At 45.8% G+C, this 25,772-nt stretch overlaps 1 protein-coding gene across 1 annotated transcript in view; it reads right to left on the reverse strand.

Annotated features, from left to right (window-relative positions):
• Window positions 1–25,772, reverse strand: part of FBN2 (fibrillin 2) — a 247,755-nt gene that overhangs the window by 144,580 nt on the left and 77,403 nt on the right. The window contains exons 8-11 of the mRNA XM_074953067.1: window positions 21,985–22,110; window positions 16,073–16,225; window positions 15,080–15,313; window positions 12,306–12,443 (exon numbers count right to left, since the gene is read on the reverse strand). Of these exons, the coding sequence (XP_074809168.1) occupies window positions 12,306–12,443; window positions 15,080–15,313; window positions 16,073–16,225; window positions 21,985–22,110 (651 nt within the window). The remainder of the gene's footprint in view (window positions 1–12,305; window positions 12,444–15,079; window positions 15,314–16,072; window positions 16,226–21,984; window positions 22,111–25,772) is intronic.

Genomic DNA, 25,772 nt, shown 5'->3' on the forward strand with positions numbered 1-25,772 from the left:
ACAGTCAACAGTTAACTATAGCATTTGAAAAGGAGTACTTGTGGCACCTTAGAGACTAACAAATTTATTTGAGGATAAGCTTTCGTGAGCTACAGCTCACTTCATTGGATCTGATGAAGAGAGCTGTAGCTCACGAAAGCTTATGCTCAAATAAATTTGTTAGTCTCTCAGGTGCCACAAGTACTCCTTTTCTTTTTGCAGATACAGACTAACCCGGCTGCTACTCTGAAATATAGCATTTGAGACACTGTGATTATTTTGCTATACTTCAAGCAGGAGATCTCAGATATCAACAGTTACCAAGCAGAGTTAAGTGTTGACTTTTTAATGCCAACTGCAATACACCCTGTACAATCCCTCTGGAATCCACCAAGTTACTCAAAATGTAGATCAGTGCAGAATGAAGCCTCCAATTAGCATTTTGAGATTTTAACAGCTAGATGGACTTGACTCTATTGAAATCCTTCTTATACACACTGCGACAACGTTCCTGCTCTACCTTGGTGGGTCTTGCACTTATCGGTGGATTTGCTCACCTTGGAGCTTCACAGCAGCCGTCAACTTGGCCTTTTTTCTGAATTCACAGTCCAGGACAACTCCTCCTGTTTCTGACCAGGAGTTGGGAGGTTTGGGGGGAACCCGGGCCTGCTGTCTACTCCGGGTTCCAGCCCAGGGCCCTGTGGAATGCAGCTGTCTCGAGTGCCTCCTGGAACAGCTGTGCGACAGCTACAACTCCCTGGGCTACTTCCCCATGGCCTCCTCCCAACACCTTTATCCTCACTATAGGACCTTCCTCCTGGTGTCTGATAATGCTTGTACACCTCAGTCCTCCAACAGTACACATTCTCACTCTCAGCTCCTAGTGCCTCTTGCTCCTAACTCCTCACATGCACACCACAAACTGAAGTGACCTCCTTTTTAAAACCCAGGTGCCCTGATTAGCCTACCTTAATTGATTCTAGCAGCTTCTTGATTGGCTGCGGGTGTTCTAATCAGCCTGTCTTAATTGTCTCCAGAAGGTTCCTGATTGTTCTAGAACCTTCCCTGTTACCGTACCCAGGGAAAAGGGACCTACTTAGCCTGCTCTCCTGGTGCTGCTCTCTGGCCTGGGCTTTCCTTGCTTTTTGCCCCTGCTTTTGGCTTCCCCCCCGACCGGGCCAGATGCTCTCCCTCCTTTCTTTTCGTTGTTTTTTTTTCTTTCTCTGCTGTTGCTAGAGTGCTGGCTGGCTGTTAACCACCCCCCGCCGCCCGCCTTTGGACGCTGCTGCCACTCCAGCTGAACCCGCCCCCCCCCCGAAAGAGGGGGGCCTGCCAGCCCGCTTCCCCAGAGGGGGGGAGTGGAAGGATCCAGCCTCCAGACCCAGCCGCTTGCTGTTTGTCTGCGGCCCCGTCTCCGGTCGAGAGGACTCTTATCACTTGCTCCGGCATTTCTGAAATGCAAAAAAGAAAGCCCGGAACAGACAGAGAAAAAGCCGTCCACCGGAGGAACACCGCCCGGGGAATCTACAAATCGCCGTGGAGGGGGCCTAAGTCTGAGTAACTTTCGAACTGTGCTCTCGTGTGGGGGGAGGCCTTGACTGTGTCTTAACTGTGTCTGTAGGGACACAGCGGGTGTGGCACGGAGCTGCCCCCCGATCCATCTGTGTCCTCCCAACCCCCATACTACGATCTTCACCCCCCCACTCCACCATCTTTGCTGGCTAACATCTGCTTCTGGACTCAGCTGCTCGCCCTGATTCCACTGCGTGGGCCAGAAGCACCAGCCAACCAGACAGGACTCTCTGGACAAGCGTACGGTGGTTCATGGGCCCGCCTCCCCTGAATTGTCCACCCCACAGCTTGTCCCTTTCTACCTGACCCCAACTCCTGTTAATCACCTGCCATAGCCCCCGCTGGGGCATTGGCAATGGAGGGCACCGGGGTGACCTCCGCCGCTGCCATGCCCATCGCCTCCCCAGACTCTAGGGAAGCCCCCCCAGCCGGCGGGAAAGGCCAGGGCAACAAGAAGGGGAAGGGCCCCGCTAAAATCACCGGGCCCTCATGGCAGGGGCCACCCCCACTGCTGCAGCCCCGCCACCGAACACGGCATCCTCCCTCGCTGCCCCCTCCACCAGCTCTGCGGATGTCCCTCCCTCAGCCCCCAGGACGTATGCCCGGGCGGGGACAGCCCCCCCGCGTGCCGCCTCGTCATCTCTCCCGCCCACCGCCTCCACCACCATCAAGAGCGGCCGGGGCCCCTTTCCCACCATGACAAGGAAGCACGGCGTCCGATGCCTCCTGGTGCCCGCCTCGCCCCACGTGGAGACCTATGTGCGGGCGTTGGCGAGGGTGGTGGGGCCCTCGGCCATTGTGGCGGCCTCCAAAATGTATGGGAAGGTTGTTTTCTTCTTAGCATCGGAGGCTGCCGCCCAGGAAGCGGTGGAGAGGGGCCTGGCGGTGGGGGGGGGGGGTGTTTGTCCCCCTAGAGCCGCTAGAGGACCTGGGCGTCCACCTGGTCCTGACCTCTGTCCCTCCTTTTCTCCCCAATGCTGCCCTGCTACCTACCCTTTCCACCCTGGGGAAACTTGTTTCTGTTATCAGCCCTCTCCTGTTGGGCTGCAAGGACCCCACCCTCCATCACATCTTTTCCTTCCGCCGGCAAGTGCAGCTTCTACTGCCGTCGGTGGCGCGTGACTGAGTGGCGCTTGAAGGGTCCTTCCTAGTTCCCCACCAGGGGGCCCGTTACCGGGTGTACTTTTCCACGGGGGAAGCCCAGTGCTACCTCTGCCGGGCGTCGGGGCATGTCCGGAGGGACTGCCCCTTAGCCCGGCAAGGAGGGGCATCTGGGATCCCCGAGACCCAGCAGGACATCGGCCCCGTCATTGCCGACGCCCCTGGCCGCCCGGTATCCGAACCTGCCCCCCCTCCTCTTCGGACCACCGCTACTCCCGCTCAGGCCCAAGGGGCACCTCCCCTACAATGCCCAGACGAGCGGGAGAGCCCCGCCCTCGCTGCTGACAATCTAGCAAGGCCCGTGGAGGAGAGTGTGGCAGAGATACCACCAGACATGGGAGAGAGCCTGCCCCAGGGAGAATCGTCCCTCCCTTATGCTGCCCCACCGTTCCCCCCCACAAGTCCCTGAGCCATCGCCTTTACCCCCTGACACGACCCCTGCTAACCAGCCCCCAGATGATGCCATGGAGGGCTGGGCCCTAGTCCAGGGGAAGCGAGGCAAGTGGAAGGCTCGAGCTCCGCCTCATCTACCCGAGGTGGAGGCCCCCCGGAAGACCAGGAAGGGGGGCACCAATGCCGAACCTTCCGCTTTGCCCACGAGTGCGTCCCATCCACCGGTGTCAGTCGGGAAAGACATGGCAGCACCGGAGGGTAGAGTCTCCCCTTCATGGGAGACCCTCCCCTCCGAGACCCTCGAGGAAGCCCCTTCTGTCCTGACGCTACCCAAAGCCCCCGTGAACCCCGAGGCAACCTTCGTGGCGGGTGCCAGCGGAGAGAACCCCGGGGTGGCAGAAAGTGTCCTCTCCTCCATGTTCAAGGAGATCGAGGCCTTAGATCTGACCCCGGTCGCCCAGGGGGAGGACGACTTTTTGCCAGCAAATCTTGATCTGGGCAACCTCACTCCACCCCTCTTTTCCCCATGCTCCCTCCCCTTAATTGCTGATTCCGCTCCCACCTCCGAGGAGCCCCTGGACTCCTTCACCGACCCAGCCGCTGATGGCACCCCGCTGACTACCACCGAGCCTGCTCAGGTGACAGCCGGCGCCACGCAGCCGGAACATGAGTTGCCAGGGACATCCCCCGTTGGTGCGGAACAATCTATTTCCTTCCAGGGCAGGGGCCCTACAGAAAATAATCCACCTCCTGATGCTGTGGCTGCTAAATCCACCACAGAGCGCACGCCCAGTGTCACTGAGAGCTCCCTCCCCACCCCTTTAACCCTTGAGCCTTATCGGGAGGCGCCACCATCCAGCTGCTTGCCTCCCGAAACCCAGAACCTCACCTCTGCCCCTGCCCCCACCCCATCCAATTTACCTCCTGCAATGTCATTGCCGCCCCCGGGGCTGTCTCCTTCCCTTTCCCAACTGATGACCCCCAGGGAGCGGTCTTTGTGTTCTCCTGCCCTGACCCATTAGGAGCTGCTATTTTCCCTCCACCACCCCCTATCGCCCCAGAGCTTGAGGTGGGCCTAGAAGCTCCTGCCCATCAGGCACCCCGTCGGGGGTCCGCACCCTGCTTGTCCGTTTTAGTGGACCACAGGGCTGCACCAAGGGCCCTGCTGGGGAACAACTGGGAAACCGTAACCCCACCCCCCCATGAGCTGCGAGGAGAGCTGCAGAAGTTTTTAGAGGATGTCTGCGGCTCCCGCAACAAGGTACAACTTGCTCTCCAGCGATGGGGGGACTTTTCTCAAATCCTCCGGGCCACAAGGGCCCTCATGCGGGAGGGTAAAGGGACGGGGAAGCAGGATGCCACAGCCTACTGGCGGGTCCACGTCTTCCGTGAACAATTACTCACCTACGGGATGGGTCATGGACTGCTGCGTGGCCCGCTGGGAGATGCGAGCGTCCCTGCCAGTGAGGACCCCCCCCGACCCTCCCCATGACACCTCTCACCATCGCAATGTTGAACTCCCGGGGTTGTAGGATGGCTCTCCGCAGGTCCCAGGTGCTCTCCTTCCTTTGGGAGGGAGGGCACTCTGTGGTTTTCCTGCAGGAGACCCACATGGACCCGACCGCCGAAGACAGTTGATGGCTGGAGTGGGGGGACAGGGTCTACTTTAGCCATGCCAGGGTTCAACAGGCTGGAGTGGCAACCCTGTTCTCCCCCGACCTACGGCCCGAGGTGCTAGGGGTTGCCAAGGCCGTGCCGCCTGCTGCATCTCCGGGTCCGTATGGAGGGGCTCGTGGTTAACCTTGTTAAGGTCTATGCCCCGACATCAGGCCCGGAGCGGCTGCAGTTCTACCAGTGGGCGTCCGCCTTCCTCGGCGCCTTAGATTCTCACAAGTGCCTAGTCCTGGGAGGGGACTTTAATACCATCCTCGAGGAACAGGACGTCTCGGGGACCGAGCAGAGCCCGGCTGCCGCGGAAACCCTCCGGGAGATAGTCGAACATCACTCCCTAGTGGACATCTGGGGTGACCACCACCCGGATGACACTTCCACGTTCACCTTTGTCCGGGTGGAAGCCCATCGGTTGAGCCACTCCCGGTTGGACCGCATTTATTTATCACGCTTCCATCTCTCACGAGCCCACTCCTCCGGCATTCGGCTGGCCCCATTTTCTGACCATCATCTAGCCACCGTGACAGCCTCCCTCTATGCGGAGAGGCTGGGGCCGGCCTACTGGCATTTTAACAACAGCCTGTGGGAGGATGAGGGCTTCGTGACGTCCTTCTGGGAATTCTGGCTGGCCTGGCGAGGGCAGCGGCTTGCCTTTCCCTCGGCGCAGCAATGGTGGGACCTGGGGAAGGTGCGCGCCAGGCTTTTCTGCCGCGACTACACCCGGGGCACCAGCTGACGGAGAAATGCAGCGATAGAGCAGTTGGAACGGGAGGTCTTAGAGCTGGAGAGGCGTCTGGCCGCCAGCCCCAAGGACCCGCTCCTCTGCGGAGCGTGCCAGGAGAAGCGGGAGGAGCTCCAGGCCCTCGAGGACCATCGGGCCCAGGGCACCTTTGTTTGATCCCGCATCCGCCTCCTTCGGGAGATGGATCGCGGCTCTCACTTCTTCTATGTTCTGGAGAAAACGAGGGGGGCCAAGAAACACATCACCTGCCTCCTGGCAGAAGACTGCACCACCCTCACGGAACCGGTGGAGATGTGTGGGAGGGCCCGAGCCTTCTAGATAAGACTTTTCTTCCCAGATCCGACCAACCCTGGCGCTTGCAGAGTGCTCTGGGAGAAGCTCCCTACGGTCAGCGCAAGCGACCGAGACCGGCTAGCGTTGCCTCTCACTCTGGCCGAGTTCTCAGAAGCCCTCCGTCATATGCCCACTAATAAGCCTCCAGGCATGGACAGGCTGACCGTGGAGCTCTACCGCGTGTTTTGGGACGTCCTCGGCCCAGACCTTGCCACCGTCTGGGCTGAGTCTCTGCAGAGCGGGGTCCTCCCTCTTTTGTGCAGGCGAGCTGTGCTCGCCTTACTGCCGAAGAAGGGGGACCTCCACAATTTACAAAATTGGCGTCCCGTCTTGCTCCTCAGCACGGACTACAAAATCGTAGCGAAAGCAATCTCGCTGCGGCTAGGGTCTGTGCTGGCAGACGTGATCCACCCATACCAGACCTACCCCGTCCTGGACCGCAGTATCTTTGATAACCTATTTCTGGTTCGGGACCTTTTGGAACTTGGGTGTAGAGACGGTCTGTCGTTCGCCCTCCTGTCCCTAGATCAGGAGAAGGCTTTTGATAGGGTAGACCACGGGTACCTCCTGAGCACTCTGCGGGCGTTTGGCTTCGGACCCCAGTTTGTGGGTTTTCTCCACGTGCTGTACGCTTCCACAGAGTGTCTGGTGAAGCTCAACTGGACCCTGACCAAACCGGTCAACTTCGGGCGAGGAATACGGCAGGGGTGCCGCCTCTCGGGCCAGCTGTACACTCTGGCGATTGAGCCCTTCCTCTGCCTCCTCCGCAGAAGGTTCACAGGGTTGGTGCTGTGGGAGCCAGAGCTGCGGCTGGTCCTGTTGGCGTACGCCGATGACGTGCTCCTCGTGGTCCAGGACCCGGGCGACTTGGCACAGGTGGAGGCTTGCCAGGCCATCTATTCAGCAGTCTCCTCCGCCCGGGTCAACTGGGTCAAGAGCTCTGGCTTGGCAGTAGGAGACTGGCGGCAGGCGAGCTCCCTCCCACCCGCGCTTCAGACCATCCGGTGGAGCACAGGTCCGCTGCTCTACCTCGGCGTTTACCTTTCTGCCATGCATCCCTCTCCGCCGGAGAACTGGGAAAACTTAGAGAGCGGGGTGATAGAGTGGCTCCGGAAATGGAGGGGACTACTCCAATGTCTCTCCCTCCGAGGGAGAGCGCTGGTGCTTAATCAACTAGTCCTGTCCATGCTCTGGTACCGGCTCAACACCCTGGTCCCAGCCCCGGGTTTCCTGACCAACCTCCGGACATTGATTCTGGTGTTCTTTTGGTCAGGAATGCACTGGACCCCTGTAGGGGTTCTTCATCTACCCCTGATGGAAGGAGGACAGGGCCTGAAGTGTCTGCACACTCAGGTCCGCGTCTTCCACCTCCAGGCCCTACAGAGGCTCCTTTATGGTGCAGGCAGTTCGGCGTGGAGCATACTGGTGCACACCATCCTGCGCTGCATCCGAGGGCTCCGATATGACCGGCAGCTCTTTTATCTCTGTCCGGGAGGTCTTCCGCGAGACCTCTCCGGGCTGCCGGTCTTCTACCAGGACCTCCTCCGGACCTGGAAACTGTTTTTAATGACCAGGTCCGTGGCGACCACCGAGGGGGCAGATCTCCTCGCGGAGCCCCTGCTACACAACCCCCAGCTCCGTGTGCTTGTGGCAGAGTCCTGCTCGGTGCACCAGAGCTTGATCCTGGCTGAAGTCACGAGAGTCGGAGACCTCCTGGACTACGACCGGGGAGATTGGCTGGATCCCCTGACACTCGCTTGGCACATGGGGGTCTCCAGACCTCATACCCCCCGGCGCGTACTTCAGGAGGCGAAGGCCGCTTTGCAGCCCGCTGCTAGAGCTTACCTCGATCGGGTCCTGCTCGAGGACACGCCCCGCCCACCCCAGGCCTGCCGTACCTTTTAATTGGACCCCTGCCCCGTAGACCCAATCGACCCCCTCACCCCTTTACGGCGAGCCGGCTGCATGAACTGCAGCTGGTACGCTTCCAAACCCGCCAAGGAAACATCTATACACGCTTGTGCTTCACGCCCTCACCCTACTGTCCCGCCCCGACACAAAGTGGCGAAACCTTCTGCCACCTTTGGAGGGAGAGCAGCCCCGGTGGGCCAGCCTATATTCCACCTTGGGTCCGAGGCCCGTCGGGGACATCAGTTGGTGGCTCCTTCACGGAGCTGTGAGCACGGGCACGTACTTGGCACGGTTCAACCCCATCCCAGCTACTTGTCCCTTTTGCGGTGTGAGGGAAACCCTGGCGCACGTATATTTGGAGTGCGCCAGGCTGCAGCCCCTGTTCCAGCTTCTCACAAATCTTTTATTACGTTTTTGGTTGCATTTTTCCCCTCACCTTTTTATTTATGCATTCCCCATCCGTGGCCTCACAAAGTCGCAGGATCTCCTAGTTAACCTCCTCCTGGCCCTGGCTAAAATGGCCATCTATAAAACCAGAGAGAGGTTGGCCAATGGAGTTTCCTGTGACTGTGGGGCCGTTTTCCAATCCTCGGTCCGTTCATGTATCCGGGCGGAGTTCCTCTGGGTGGCGTCCACCGACTCCCTTGATGCTTTTGAGGAGCGGTGGGCGCTGTCTGAGGCTCTCTGCTCGGTGTCCCCATCCGGCTCCCTTTGTTTTGACCCTTTGATTGTGGGAGAGAGTAAGGGACCCCAGCCCCAGCCATTGCTGCTGCGGACACCACCACCTTAGAGGGGTCCTTTCACACGTGGGTGCATGTGCCCCCACCCCCACCCCACCCCCAGGTTGTCCACCCCACAACCTGCCCCTTTTGTTGGGTGCTTTCAGAGGAGGGAATTGTTGGTGACACTCGGGTGTGGCGCCAGGTAACTCGAGGGGGTGGCAGACCTTGAGAGTCGATGAAGCCCCCTCGCTCTGGACCACCACGTAACTCGGAAGGGTGGAAGACCACGAGAGTCGAGGAAGCCCCACCGCTCTGGGCCCAGGCAAGCCTGAACTCTTCCCTCCCCTGAAGCTAATGAGAAAACAATTGTGATTGGTTGCTGTGTTACACATTGCATATGCTGCTGTTTTGTTTTATAAGTGTGTTATGCAAATAAAAAAAATACCTATTTTTTTTTTTAAGCAAAAAATTACTCTCCTATAGCCATCTGGCCCGACCCTGTCACAACACCTAATCTTTCCTCATTTTCTGATTTTCTATGGGATTCTCCTAAAAATGGTATAGCATCTTCTGTTTTTGTCACTATCTGACTCTATTTTCATCTTACTGCAACTCAAAATTTATTCACTTTTCAGACCACTTCTGCACATCGAGCAGTCTGTGATGATACTTCGATCATTTTACTTCAGTTTCATATTACTTGAAGTAATATTTGAATCCACCTGTGTGTATGAGTGGTTTAAGTAGCGTGTATTTTAATTTTTATAACAAACTTCATTAAGGGCCTGAGTTTCCTCTTACAGTGGCAATAATCAGTAGTAATTCCAATGAAGTCAATGGAGTTACATCAGCCTAAACTTGCTGTGGAAGGAGAATCTGGTCTTAACAGCTCAAGTAGAGTTTAGCACTCTGAACATCCATGTTTGGTGATGTTATGACACAGAGGTGGATAGGATTCCAACTGTCTATACAAACGCATATCACACGCTTGGTCAATAACCCCACTATCCAGGAATGGATTTAGATCCACCTGGGCAACCCAGACCACAGATGGCCACTTCACGTCCACTTTTTCAGGGACAATTTCTTCTGATAAGAAATGAGGAAACGTTTAAATAAAGCAAGAAAACTGTACAGCATGTATTTCCATATATCTCCATATCAAACACCACCCACCATAACTCTACTGTGGTGGGAACTGCAGGCCTGATAAGAGTAACTCCACCATCTACCTCAAAAGTAGCACTGTTTTAGTTTACTTATTTTATTTAGTTTATTTTCTTTTGATTTAGAACAAATAAGTGTTCACCCACGTGCTTTTAGTACCCTACTAATTATCATACAAAACTCAATATGTGCTTCAATCAGCTCACCCCTACTATCAAATAGCAGTTCATAATCAAATGCTAACACCCCTTTATATCAACCTATAGCACAATTCCTCCACCCACTTCAAAGCACAGGCAAAAATAAAGGGCCTTGTTGTGACTTTTCCAGTATTCATATCTGATATGCCAGAGTGAAATCTCAGCACATTTGAAAAAAACAGTCCTAACATCTCTACGATACGATGGGAAGATGTGTACTGTAAATAGGAAGGTCTCTGCTTGTGTCTCTACAGGCTCTCTTAGACAAGGCCTTTGTTATTGTTAACTGTTATTATAATTATTTATTCCTAATGCACTAGTTGCTGATATACAATACAAAGTGTTGACAGTCTTAGTAAAACTCTTTTTACCATTACAGCAAGAAAGGAATTTCAAAGATGAATGAAACTTTGCTTGGACACTGCACTTAGCCTTGGCTTGTACAAAGTTGTGTGAAAAATATTTTCTCTTACTATTTCAGTGTGTTTCTTCATGAAGGATAATTTCCCCCATGAACTATGAAGCTTTTATCAAGATCATGCTGTAGTAACATAACTATATATCACAAACTCCACACAGTTTGTCATCATGTGAATTGCCGTCTGGATAGACCTTTAATGCTATGCAACTCCTATCCCTGGAGTAGCTGTCATTTCAGATTTTTGCCAGTACAAAACTCTGTTTTCTTCATTTAAGAGTCAATGGCAAAATATTAATAAAAATGTAAAAAATTATACCATACATCCCAAATAATTAACAGAACATATGTGTAGACTGAATTCTCCCCTACATATGCTTCCCCCCCTTAAATCACACCAAATAGAAATTCAGAAGTTAAGGCCTTGATGCAGGAACCACTTGGTGAAATTCAATGGCCTATGTATTACAGGTTGTCAAAGAACAGTTGATCACAGTGGTTCCTTCTGGCCTTAACTATCTATCAATTCAGGGCACATAGCAGCTTTCAGGATGTGCTCAGCATATTTCAGCATTACTCCCTAGGGGTCTGAACATGCTTTCACTAAAGTCAATGTTAAACTCCTACTGATTTCAATGGTACAGGATCAGATGCTAAATGAGAAACCTTCAGGAATCTCCACTACAACATGAACACAAAAATATACCCCTATTTTTAGCTAGTAGAGACCAATTCCTGACATCCAAACCCCAACTATGCAGACCCACGTTGGTATCCAGGGCAGGAAAGCTTAGCAACAGTATGAACCCTCCAAATCCTCTCAGCCAGGGATGCAAGGTAGGGAGTTCTGTGCATCTCCCACTATATCCTTCCCTGGACGCTTTCCTGTAAATCCTAATTATGCCAGAAAAATTGCTCTATAACCACCTTGCCAGCCAGGACAGAGGCACAAGGAGCTGTTGCACACTCCACTTATGACTTATTCTCGTCTGTAATTGAAATAATTTTGCACAGTAAGCAAATAGAAGTCAGACAGGTTGAGAGGGATCCTGAATACATAGAGCAAGACTGGAAGCAAAAGATGACTCCTTTGTAGAGGACCCCTTTCTTGTCCTGTGTTCTGGGAATTACTGAAAACATATGTTAGCAGTAAGATTTGTTGCCATTATGAACTGAAGTGTCTCCCCCTAATGGGACATGAATCTTTTCACACATAGCTGTCTCTAGTTTTCTCTCTTACACAGTGGCACAGAAATAATTATTAAAACTTACAAATATTTTTTCAAACAATATATCTGAAAACAGAATTCTTCTTAGCAGTTGTTATGTCCCATGTTTTGTGTTTCCTTATAAGAACTGATGACATCACGAACCACTAAAATAGAGTGGGAGATACATTCTTTCTGCCTTTTAAAAGTGTGTGAAGCCATCAGCAGTTGAAGGGAAAACACATCGTGCTGAATTCAGTTCTTCACAGATAATTTCAAGTATTTTGATTTATAATGTAAATGCATTTGATATTTAAGTCTGTATATAAATTCTGTTAATCAACTGGGATCTTTACAAAAACCCTTTGCCATTCACATTCAAGAGTGAGTAAAACACACATACAGGACCAAATAATGCTCTCACCTACTTCGGTATAGATCCACACTAACTCGACAACAATGGAGTTACCACACTGTAAATTCAGAGTAAATAAGAGCAGAATCTGGCCCACAAAGTATGAGGATAGATGTACAGTGATCCAACAATCACACTAACATATAGTAAACAAAAAGACCTATTCTTTACTGAGATACATAGCAATTTTGGTCGAAAAGCTTGTTCCTTTAAAACTTACACATTGTCCCAGCATAAAGAATTGTGATTCCAACACTATTTTTCACAAGGACCAATAAATACTAACAACATTCTGTGGAGAAAACAATAAAATGCACTCAAAATTAAAATCTCATTTTTAGAGAAATGGGTTTAAAAATGAAATAGGAAAGGATTTAAAAACTAAATATTGGACTGTACAAATTTACACTTACCTATACAATCCCCATTTGCATCTTGCTTATATCCCATGTTGCACTCACATCGGTAACTGGAAATTGTTGGTATGCAGCGTCCATTTAAGCAGAGATTGGGGTGGTGTTTACATATATCTATTGTCTGATTGAGGATTGCTGAAACAGATTACAGAAGATGAGAAAGTTGAATCAGAATGTGAAACAGGCACGCACAACATAATCTGTAATTATTTTTAACAATTTTTTTAAACAAATCAGTGAGTTTAGGTATTCTTTGAAGTTTAAAAAAAAGTATTTCCAAGAACTATTGATAGGACAGTAAGATAGCAAAGACATAAATTAACATTAGAAAAAAATTAAACAAATGGCCTTGGTTATGATACACTGTTTACATTGAACGTGTGATGAGAGAGGAATCATTGGGTTTGGATTTAGGTAATTCATTACTATGACGTTATTACTTATGGTGTATTTATCCTAATATTCCATGCACTGTTTTGTACTGAGTCCCTGATCCTGCAACATTTGCTGAAGGCATTAGTAACTGATTATTATTCATCCTAGGCCTTGGGCCAAAGCAATAATTTTTGGGGGGAAGGGAAAATTCCACATTTGGAAGAAAAAGGAGGAAAGATTTCCTCTAGCAGTTCGTTTCAAAAGTACTGATAGCTCAGTAGTTTGGAATGCTAGTAATACTGACTGCGATGGATTGGTGAACAGTATGCAAGTAAGATATTCAAAGCTGCTTGATAAAACAGGTCTACAGTGTATCGCATGGATGTTACTAACACACAGATTTTATATGTACCGGCCACACATGACAGTGTGGTATAAAGGTTTTAGCATCATGAATTTGCAATGACTGCTTTACTCACAAGTTGCAATGAGGGAGATGTGCAGGTCATCCTGAATGAGTGCTTTAATATCTCACCATGTAATTATATATTTTGTATATGCTCTACATGTTACAGAAAAACTATATTAGGAATGTTTAAGATAATTTTAAAAGCATTTATTGAATTATTTCTTGTTTCCCTCTCTCTGTAAACTTTTAATCATGCTAAGTCGAATTCTGAGAGGGAGAGAAAAATTAAAACTAATAAATGTAAAACGCCTCCAAATGGGTTTTCTATATATAAAAATATAGAACGGGGAGGTGGCTTTAAAAACTGACACCTCAGACCCTTCAGGATCCAGAAGCGAATGTTAGATTCCCACTGAAGGCTGGAATTCTCTTTCTCCTGGAATGAAACTTCCTCTTCTACCCCTGCAGGGTAGCAGGATTATAGATTTTATGACTGTGAACAAAATAAAGTTTTTATTTATTAAAAAAAAAAACTGTTTCAAGCCAGACTCACTTTCAGGTCAGAAAGGACCACTGTGATCATCTAGTCTGACCTCCCTCACATTGCAGGCCACAGAATCTCACCCACTCCTGAAATAGACTCCTAACCTCTGGCTGAGTTACTGAAGGCCTCATATCATGGTTTTTAGACTTCAAGTTACAGAGAATTCACCTAGGGAGGTGGTAGAATCTCCTTCCTTAGAAGTTTTTAAGGTCAGGCTTGACAAAGCCCTGGCTGGGATGATTTGATTGGGGATTGGTCCTGCTTTGAGCAGGGGGTTGGACTAGATGACCTCCTGAGGTCTCTTCCAACCCTGATATTCTATGATCTACATTAATTTAAACTAGCAAGTGACCCATGCCCCATGCTGCAGAGGAAGGCAACCCCCACCCCACCCCCAGGGTCTCAGCCAATCTGACCTGGGGGAAAATTCCTTCCCAACCACAAATATGGTGATCAGTTAGACCCCAAGCATGTGGGCAAGACCCACCAGCAGATATCTAGGAAAGAATTCTGCGTAGTAAGTCAGAGCCCTCCCCATCTAGTGTCCCCGCCTCCAGTAGTTGGGGATTTGGGGGACTGAAACTGATTCAGGAAGGTGGAATTTGGGGACAATTTTCTGGCAGGTTTTTTTTTTTTTAAATCCTGGGTAGCTGATGCTGCTCATGAGTTTGGAGTCTTAGAATAAGCCCCAGGTAGAGGGAATAGTGGCTAGAGTGTAGATGATCCAGAAATGTGAATGATACATATATCACACCACTGTATAATTTATAACATGTATATTACTTCAACTTATATTTTTACCAAATGTGTAGATGTAACACTGACAGATCCCGGTTGTTGGCAGGCAGGATCGAACCTAGGGCCTCTGGAGCTAAATGCATGAGCCTCTACTGCATGAGCTAAAAGCCATACTGCTGTTAGCTAAGGCTGTAGAGCTGACTCATTAATCTCTCTCTCTAAGTGGTCTCGGTGCCACTAGATGGGACAGACCACCACACCCAAAAGGTGTGTGGGTTACATAGACAATGAATGGCTATAGTACAGAAATTTGAAGTTAAAGCCACTGCAGGCATACAACTTAATGAGGAGTTAATTGAGTAAAAGGTGATCATAACTGGTAAACAAAGGGATTGTAAAAGATAGAGGTAGTTACAGCGTATGAAGGACTAATAAGAAAACTAATCTCTGTAACCCAAATAAAGAAAAATTAAACATGTCCGTTTTGTGATCTTTGTTGGGAAAAAAGGGACTTAAACGCTCTAGAAAATCCACCGTCATGAAAGATTATAATTGCATTAGTAAGGATGTGTATTCAAAGAGATGTTCTCATTTCCAGAATAAAGCCTAAGAAACACAAGCAATAAGCAATAAAGTTATAACTCATCAATCAAAAATAGAGGGAAACAACTGAAAAAAAAAACAAAAAAAAACAAGGAAACATACTCAGCCCAGTAATGATTGCACCATTTCCAGTGGGACTCTGGCCACCAGTCCCAACACCTGCTCCTCCTACACCAGGGGAGAAGCCATTGCCACCTGGAATGGGAATAAATCCAGTTCCTCCTGGGCCATAGCTATTCCCATTTCCACCAGGAAGGAATCCATTGCCTCCTGGTCCAACAGGTCTGGAACCACCTCCTACAGGAACTCCATCTGTGCAAAGTCTGCGGTATTCATCTACAAAAAAAGAACACAGAGAGAGACATACAGTAAAACAGGCTTGCCTAATTCAGTGTGTAAAGAAGATGCTGAACTATAGAACTCTGTATCATAAGAAAAAAATAAAGTACCAACTCCTGGTTTTGGAACTTACTGTCTTCTCTCTTCTACTCTTATGTTTATGAGGCTTTCACAGTCACAACAGGAGTTACTTAATTAATACCATGTACAGTAATATTAGGACATGTTATAATTTACTCCTAGCTCCTTGGTGTAGTATTTGGCAGGGAATGGATAAAAAAGTATGCTAATCCCTGCCCCGCAGATATCTTAGCATGGGTAAAATGAAAACATATTTACGCCACCAATGTGGAAAGTTGCTATGTGAGTGCCAGGCTGAGAGATTAAGTGATATACTCATGTCATGTACATTACCAGTTCAAAGAAACATGAAATCTATAGAAAAAGAGAGCATCTGTTCCTTTACATTGTAATGAACTATGGATCCTCAGACTCATTTTCTCTTTGAGCTTGACCACAAAATCTTCCTCAATTCACAAGAACTACTTCCAATGTCAACAAAAGGAGGTTACAGAAACTGGTCCTAAGTAATAATGGACCAGAAAAAATGGTTCACAGATGGAAACATCCATATTGAAAACACAAAAATGAATAATAATGTAACTCCTAACTTTTTTTTAGCTTTGATTTTAAAGTAGTTTAAAATGCTTCCAACAACCTCTGTCATAACTGGAATGGGAAGCAAAAACCACTCACCAGAGCCTCTCACAGGACACATCTCAGGAACAGATCCAATGGCCCAGCATCGACCAGATTCACAACAGCACTGCATTTTGGTAAACCTATTCGGAAGTTCTTGTGCACAGCGACCATTCACCAAGCTGGAGAAACATGTGCCTGTCCTTTGATCTGGACATTAATTAAAAAAAACCACACTAATATGAACTGTCCTTTAGAAATTTGCCCCAGTGACGGCAAAAACTAGGAGTAATAGCAAAAAAAAGCAATTGAAAAGCTGTATAAAAACAAATTTCAATACATTCACACAAAGTTTATTAACAACCGGTTTACTGCAATGCCATAATGTTTCAGTGACAGTAATCTTGCGTTAATCCAAAATGTTGCTAATAAACTCATCTTCCACTACTTCCACTTTAGCCATAGGAAACCCCTCAAGTCCCTTCACAGACTCCTCAAGGAAATGACCACATATTTAATCTCTATTAGCCAGAACATTGTACAGGTATCCTGGAATATAGGGAAGAGTAAGAAACCCTGCTTCTCCATACACAAACAAACCTGTGCAGCCTCCCCAGACCTTTGCTCTGGGCATTTAGAAGTAAGCAAATATTGTATGGTTGCTGTTCCCTCCCCCAGTATATGGTCAGGAAGTGGGTGGCTCTACAGCCTAACTTGCTGGCCAGGAAGTAGTGATCTGCTACTTTTTGGAGCCTCCAAGGCATGATTTCCTTCCTGTGCTGCTCCTGGGGCAATGCATTTACATGCTGTCCCTTACAAAGGGAGTATTGCAGATGCACAATCTAGCCCAACATAAAGCCTGTGCACACCCTACACCCTTACTTGGCAAGTAGAGCCATTGAACTGGAACTAATAATAGAGTAAGGCAGTACTCAAATTGGCTAAAGGGAAGCAGGACTGGACCAAAGATAAATGTATGTTATCAAAATTAGTGACAAGCTACCAAAAATTGCATGTAATAGCTTACATCGCAATTATACTGTCAATAAATGGATATACACTATATGTTTCAACAGTGGAATACATCTTTTCATTTTTTAGGTTGGTTAAACAACATATCTGAAATCAAATCACTTTGGATTAACAACATTAGACTCTGCTAAATTTTTCCAGATCAATTTATTTAGTTGCTAAACTGAACTGACCAATTTGTAGTATTTTTTGCCCATACAGCTACTTTGGCCTGAAGAGTATAATTCAGAACATTTAAGGCAAGTTTTCAAAACTACGCATCTGAATTACTCGCGCAAAAGATGTGTCAAACCTTCCTTGCTCTACTCACAACAGAAGTTCCACTGACTAACTACAGATGTGCATACATTTTCTAGAACTGGCTCGACACAGGTAATCGTGCATGGCGAAAAACTGCAGCTGTCCGAACAAAAAGAGTAATTACGCTAAGATTTTTTAAAATGTGGCTCTTGACGTTTCTTTCATGAAGTAATATGTGATATATTATGTAGGGACAGAATCTACCACTTTTACTCACAATGAATAGTATCTTATTCTATAAGTAGTCCCATCAAAAGCAATAGGACTATTAGCAAAGAAAAAGTATTGTTCAGTGTGAGTAATGGCAGCAGAAACAGGTTGTGAATTTTTATCAGACTGTTTTCCCAAGTTAAACATAAGCAGGAGCAAAAAATGTGCAGAAGTGATGGAGGATTACGAACACTGACATCAAATCTGAGCTTCATGTAAGCATTACAGTGAGGTAATGTCCAGAGTGTTAATTTTAAATCTTGACAGTGTCATGTTAAATTCACAGGGCCTTTCTAAACGCCAAGAACTATTATCAAGATATTCTTTGAGTGTTCAGTTGAACTTTAGGGGCTTTATTCAGTTGGTTTTTTTTTAATGTAAAGGCTACAGATTTAGCCTCAAATAAGGTTTTAGAATGTTAGCCAAAAAACAAAACAAACAAAAACCAATACAGCACTATAAAATAGAAAGGTACAAGCTGAAGCAAACAAATATGACATTAAAAACGGCAATTCGTGTTTCTCCTAAAACGCAAAATTTATAATTTTAAGAATACCTCATTCCAACTACTTGGTGCAGCAAGTTAAAAAGACTACTCAGTTCCACACTTATAATCATTAAGCACTTAAAAACTATATTGACTGTCTAATCTTGAAGACTAAGGGCTTATGTTGCTTAGTATGAAAGCATAGCTAGAAGTGGAAGTGGGACAAGAAACAGCACAGGGCCTTGGCAGTGATGACCACAGTCTCTGATAGATCTCAGGAGACTGGAAGTTTCATGAACCAAGCCTAATGCAGGGGTGGTTGAATTTTTATAGTGGGGGTGCTGGGAGGCATTGAACCAAACTTTAAACCCTGTATAGGATGGAAACCACTTCAATCCAGAGGGTGTAGCAGCACCTATGCCCTCTAGCTGTGTGTGTGGGAACATATGTGCTTGTTCTCCATAACATACCTCTCTACTGCCTGTTCCTAGGGCACAATCAGGGAAAAAATTATTTTGGAGACAAACTTTACAGCTGAAGCAACTGAGGCACCAGAAGATAAGTGGCTTATCTAAAGTCATATTCTATCAGTAATGGATTTAAGGTCTCCTGAGTCCGCTCAAACAGACCATGTAGCAAGTACAGAAGTACTGAACTCCTAGAAGTACACTTTCCTATGTGTTTTATTCCTATCCAAGCCAAAGAATTAATATTTCATGCAACAAATTCAATGTCAGCAACTTTCTCATGTAGTGAAGTTTTACTTAGTACACTGCACCTGGCTGTTGAAGTACCATTCAGGCTTCTCTTAAATCTAATTTTAGCAGAAGGCTTTCTTTCACTTAATATGAACTCTAATAATTTAAGAGCCAAATAATTTTTCCAGAGTAAAAAGAATGAGAAAATGAGGACTCTTCTGTTTACTTTATAAGATGTGTTAATAAGTTTTCTTCATGGAGAAAGTGCAGTTGTTGCAGATGGATGTCCTATTTTTCCAAATTAGAACTCAAGCCAGAAGGAAATTTTTACACACACACACACACAATATGCAGCTCTCACTGGCTTCATTGGGAATCACATGTGTGCTTCTGAAGGTAAAATTTGGACTTCTGTCTGTATTTTTATTGAGTTGAGTGGAAACAATATAAAACAAGAGCATTTATCCTTTAAAAATGCTTGGTTTATTCAGCATATGACATTCCAATGATTATGATACCCTAGTTTCTTCAAAAGCAGTGAACTATTTTACTGCCACAGTCTGAACTACTGATTTGTTGCATTACTGAAGTAATCTGGAAGGTTAAGACCACCAATAGGAATGGTAAAATACGTATTTGCATAAAAATAACTTGGTATTTTGATTAAAAATAAATTCTAGAAAATTATGAACCCAAAGTTGTTCCAATGGTTTCAAATGTCTATTTTAAATTGACAGAAAAAGGTTAATTCACTGTTATAAGGCTTGTTGTAATAACTGTAAATTTACCCTAATTGTGAAATTGTAAAAAAGTGAGTGGAAGTTCACAAAATATCAGAATATAACAATCAATGTTGATGGGAAAAGGTGCAAAAGGGAGATTGAATTAGTCCAAACAAAAAGGCCTACTGATATAACTCAAGGGCTGAGTTAAGATCAGGTCTGACAAACAAGAGAAGTGTGTACCAGAAATCAATTAACCAAAACTGGTGTGTAAGAAACTAGGCACAATTGGTGGACAAAATAATGAGGGGGTGGGCTAATCTACCCAGCACTTGCTTTTGAGATCCTTAAGAAAGAGAGAGACTTTGGGATGAAAATAAGAATGGATGAATGTCAATGGAGTACAAGTGTAACACTTGCTGACTGAAACAAGGGGAAGGAGCAAGCTCCACCATCATGGCTGCCCCACTGTCTTCTGGGACCCCAGCATCTATTGTGACACTGCCAGATCTTTTTTGTCTTAATCTTGAAATATGTCCTGACCAGACAGGCCAAAAGAGGGACCCAGATGACACTGCCACTTCCACCAGCTTCAGCTGGGATGTAAGACTTTTTCCTCACACACACATCCCGTGTATGCTTCTTCCTTCCTCACCTTATTTCTTGTCTTTTCTATCAGTCTACTTTTTCCTTCTGTCTAACAAAAATCCAGCTAAACTGGCCAAGACTGTATATTTTGCAAGACTATAACCCTGCAACACAAGAGGCAGAAAAGAACAATGCGCAATGCTTGTACAAATTTGCCTTGCCTCAGAGTGGCTAATAAGACAGCATGCCTATGCCTGGGCTTTTCCATAAGCAAGATTACACGGGAAAGTCAACATCAGAAACAAGCTGCATAGTTTTAATCATTGCTGTTCTTTTCTCTCCCCTCTTGTGTGTGTTTGTCTTGTTCTGTCTTCTAGGAAATGGGGTTGGGCTTTATTGATAACAGCAACAACAGCTCCAGCCCAGTTCAACTAACCTGTTTGCTTTTCCCCAAGCAGGATAGTTATTACCATCTAAGAGACTGTCAAACAAAGGGTGGGTGGGGAGCACTTCTAAAAACTCTCTCCAGCTAACACCAAAGGGAACAAGGGATGTTTTTAAAATGAAAGCCATACTTAATACTTTATATTTCAAATGCTTTAACTGTTTTTCCCATCTTTTCTGCATCTTTAATAAAAGATCAAAAGGATTTTTAATGGTGTATTTGCCAGCACAGCAAAGGCTCTGTTTAAGTACTAAGCAGGCTGATGTCTCTGTATATCAAAGCCCAAACCTTGTTTAACGTTGTTTAATACAGGACAGTGACAGAGTCATCCTTTGACTCTTTAGGCCCACTGATTCCGTCTAAATTAATAGAATGGGCTGCCATTCTGCCCTTCACTTACTTTGCACCTAGATACTGCAAGCAAATTATGCCCCAATCCTGCAAACACTTGAGTGCGTGAGAAACTTTACCATCATTGGACAATTCAACACAAAGTTATGCACATGCTTACGTGTTTGCTGGATCTGAGCCTGAAAATGTAACATCTACTCTACTTCTTAGTGTCACAACTACCTCAAGAAATTACACTGTAAGTGACACATGATGGTAGGTTAACAGCTAATGGTTTATTGCACAGGGTAAACGATATTTTCAGCCAAGTCAACATTACATTTAAAACCATACGCTTGGCATACATGCAGCTGTAAAACAAACATAGTGAAAAGATCCATGACACATACTACCACATCTAAAAACAAACACATATTTTAAAAAGGGCAGAAACAGATTTTTGAAAAGTCAGATCCAAAGAGCTCTAACCTAATGACATTTGATCTTTGTTTTATTCTTACAAATGGAAAAAGGCCACTCAAGCCAAATGAAATAGCAATTCATTTCATTTCCTGTAGACGTCTTCTAAGTTTACATGAGTGCACTTCTAACGCTGGCATTCAGAAGGTAAAGTACGCCTATGCAAGGCAGACCTTGAAATATTAAGCAAGGATTCAAGCTTGCTCCTTTGAAACCAAGGTGAGTTTTGCCTTTGACTTCATCAGAAGCAGAGTTAAGCAACGAGTGTGATTCTAATTTCTCATGTCTGTCCACACAACTGTGGCTTATTATTTCCTAGCTAAGAGTCTAATCCTGCTCCCAGCTGCAGATGCACAGAACTGTAAAAAACCCAAAACATATTTCTACTGTATTGGTTGAGGGTCCTGGGCCATAAGAGAGCCCATGCAGAGTCTCCAACTCTGCAGCTGGTGCCCTGCAGTGGCCCTCTAAACAGGACTGTACAGTGGAACACTGTGAACAGACTTAGGTTTTGTGGCAGAAAAGCCAGTGTGCCTGTGTACAGTGTGGATCCCCTAGCAAAAGTTCCCATTAGAGGAGAGCTTCAGCCAATAGCCCCACCTCCTGCTTCTAAGCTACAGTAGTGGCCAGAGTCTGGCTTGAGAATGCCCTAAGATCCCACAGAAAGATGTACTTACCAATGCAGCGGGATCCATCTGTAGATGTGACATAGCCACGTGGACAAATGCAGAAATAACTTCCCACAGTGTTAGAACATTCGCCACCTTCGCAGATCCCTGGAATGATGCTGCACTCATCAATATCTATTCGAAGAAGAAGAAACAGGTGATTAACATAATACTTGCATATAATGCTTTTCAAAGAAGAGATTTTTTTTAAAAAATGAAGGGCATTACATTCAGTTAGAATGCAGCTCAGATTTAATAACGTACTGCAATGGTACAAAAATTGTGATCGATGGAGCACTTGTGGTTTGCAGCGCACTAACAGGTCGTCTGTTTAAAGCTGGCTGATCACACAGTGCCGGCTTTCCTTGTATGTTCCAGTTCTGTGCCACCCTAAATCCTAAAGTAGGTTAAAGCAGTCTGGACCCTGCTCTAACTCACATCAGCTGGCTGTGATCGCTTTGGGACCATAAAACAGCTGAGCATAGCGGAGATGCAGCACCATTCAGCCCTACCCCAAATATTCCCCCTGCTCTACGGCTGAACATGGGAAGGCAGAATAGGGGTCGAGTATGATGGCTCTGCACCTGCTAAGAGCTCCCCATTCTGTGAGAATTCTCAGCTAGCCAAATCCAGCTGCACTCCTGATGCTTTGCGAGCCTCAAGTAGTTCAAAGAAACTGTACTGAAATCTTCAGAAGAGTGGACTCAATCTTTGTACATCCTTTCATAGAACTAATCTTTGGTTATGCAAACAGTCCCATTGAAAGCAGTGGTCGCATCACATGTGAACTGAGATATCACCAAGTCAATGGAGCAAGTTTTGACCAGAGCAAAGCTTGTGGAGTGATGTGGTGCTGGGTATCAGAATTGAGAGCATGTGCTAGGGGCTAAACACACACTTGTGTTTTCAATGCTCCCCAGGTTGGTGCCCACACAGTGAGGAGAAGGAGACAGTCTGACTGTAATGCTGAGAGGTGAGCAGCAGAGAGGAGTAGGCTGGGATGGAAGAACTACTATGTGATCAGGTAAGTAAAGACTGCATCATAATGCATAGGTACAAGGGGGCAGTTTCAAGTATCAAGTATTTCCTAAGTTTTGAGTGCTTCATTTTGCAACCTTAACATTTTTTTAAGATAGGCATTTTGGTGGTAGTGGTTTTGTTTTTTGTTGTTTTGTAATTCTAGTTCCACACTGATTTTTTTTTTTAATGGTGACCTCTGTTTATTGGAGTTCTGAGTAACTCTCTTAAATGTAACATGCAGCCAAATTAAAATTGCCATGTTTCAGGTTTTGTAATAAACTTGAAACCTGGCTCACGTTAAACCTGGGATGAATTCTGAGCAAGCTTGGGCCAAGTTTCCAACAAACTTGGGCTGACTTATGTTTTCCAGTTGAAAGCATATGAAACTCTGTGGCTTTTGCACCACCCAAAGCCTGGAAAACGTTGGTGTTTTTGGCTCAGTCTGCATTTAAGTTCTTGGTTGCAAAGTGACATTAAGAGAGTTTTACCCCATAAAACAAACCCAAAAAAACCAAACTTTTGGGCCCAGATCATTTCTCATAAAGTATGCGGAAGAAGCTATGAAGAAAGAACTCTCAAACAGGATCAATTTGCAGAGGTCCCCCATACAGTCCCTTCAGGACTTGGGATTTTCACTCCCACTAAAGAAAGTCATGAGACCCAGCCCCAACCTGGAAGAGCTCCAGGGATCATCCATATTGCTCTGCACTGGCTGTGACCCATGCAGTACCTCTGGTTCCTTAGTCATGGCTGCACCGGTAGATGGGGGAGGGGGAGTAATGTGGAAAAAAATAGCCCTGTGCTGTGTTGTCTCCTCTACGGAAACACAATTGGGGGCCCAATGAGTGTACAATGTGCATCTCATCTCCCCCACTCTATCCAGTCCTCAACCTTGCCACTGTGGAGACTCCAGACGAATGAAGAGTGCCCATGGGATTAAGGAAGTGTGGGGACAAAGTCACGGGGATGACAGCACACTAGGTGGAGACACAAAGGAATCCTCCATGCATGAATGTGGATCTAGAGCAATGGTTCTCAAATAGGGGTATGTATACCTCTGGGGTATATAGAGGTCTTACAGGGGGTACATCAATTCATCTAGATATTTGCCTAGTTTTACAACAGGCTACATAAAAAGCACTAGCGAAGTCAGTACGAACTAAAATTTCATTCAGATGACTTGTTTATACTGCTCTGTGTACTATACACTGAAATGTAAGTACAATATTTATATTCCAATCCATTTATTTTATAATTATATGGTAAAAATTAGAAAGTAAACAATTTTTCAGTAACAATGTGCTGTGACACTTTTGTATTTTTATGTCTGATTTTGTTACCAAGTAGTTTTTAAGTGAGATGAAACTTGGGGGGTACACAAGACAAATCAGACTCCTGAAAGGGATACAGTAATCTGGAAAGGTTGAGAGCCACTGATCTAGAGGGTACAATCTCATACTGTACCTGGAAAGAAAAATGCACAGCCCTACTATGGTTGCACTGTGAAGGAACCAATAAAAAACATGGTGAAATGTTCACTGTAAAACTTTCAGGGGATTTTTAGGTACTTTTTTTGTACAAGGGACATTTCCTTACAGCTATCATTGCTCTACCACCAAAGCATCCATATAGTTTATATCTTAGAGGATCATATGACCTTTATTGCATTTTTACACTATGAATATTAATCAGAGGAAGTGAAAAATTATAATCTTTTCAACTAGGCTATTTAAAATATTGCTTTAAAGGACTCACCATAGTTTAAAATGATAAATTTACTGAACACAGTTACTTGCCTTCCTTACTTGTGGTGATTATTCCCCACATTCTAAATATCAGATTTTAAAAAAATTCACTATTCCACAACTGAGAAAAAACTATTATAAATATATCCAGTATTTCACAACTGAGAAACAAACACAGCTTTGTGCTTTACTGCTTTTCTCTATGGAACTCTGTAGGGCAGACTGGGGAACAATCTCCCTATTCCTCCCATAGCTCAGTGGCTCACCCCCTGTCTCCATGCAGAAAAGGAGGAAGAGGGCATAATTGGACCAAATATTTTTAATACTTCTTTTGCTTGTGCTTCCTATGCTGATTCAGCAGCAGCTGTTAACTGTATTTTTGTTGAAGATCACGTAATTTCTGAGGCTTTTGTTATACCAGTAATAAAACAAACAGTATAGAGCTAGCTTGTAAACTCTTAGGACAGAGATTGCATCGTCCTTTGTTTCTGCATAGGACCCAACACCTCACTGAGGGACTACCAAAAACAGCTACATAAATTATTATGAATAAATAAATAAAAATAATGAATTATAATCCATTTGGTATATAGTTTAAAATATTTGTCAAATGGAAAAAAAGAATATCAGAATAGGAAGAATCTTCAAGCTTTAAAAGAACACTAAGAGCAAAGATTTATTAGACATATTTTTATCGCTTTTCACTTACTGTTTTCAGTTAGATTTTATATACCACTACTTTGGTACTGTCTTTTATTTTAACAAAGCACCCAACCTACAGTGGCAATTTTTAACTGGCATCTTATAATACATATGGTATCCACACTTTGTAGAGATTTAGGCATTTTGTAAGAAAAAAGTCATTTTTGCCAGATCAAAACTTTCTAAGAAATAATAGCTTCACTTGTGACATCATAGATAACCACCACAGAGGTTTCAGAATCCCAAATGGTGGTATAAATCCAAACCAAGTAATTCCCCCAGGAAATCTACATCTACAAAATCTACGAAATCTTGCATAAATTTACTACA

This window comes from Natator depressus, chromosome 5 (genome assembly GCF_965152275.1).
Source record: "Natator depressus isolate rNatDep1 chromosome 5, rNatDep2.hap1, whole genome shotgun sequence".
Classification (NCBI taxonomy): domain Eukaryota; kingdom Metazoa; phylum Chordata; order Testudines; family Cheloniidae; genus Natator; species Natator depressus.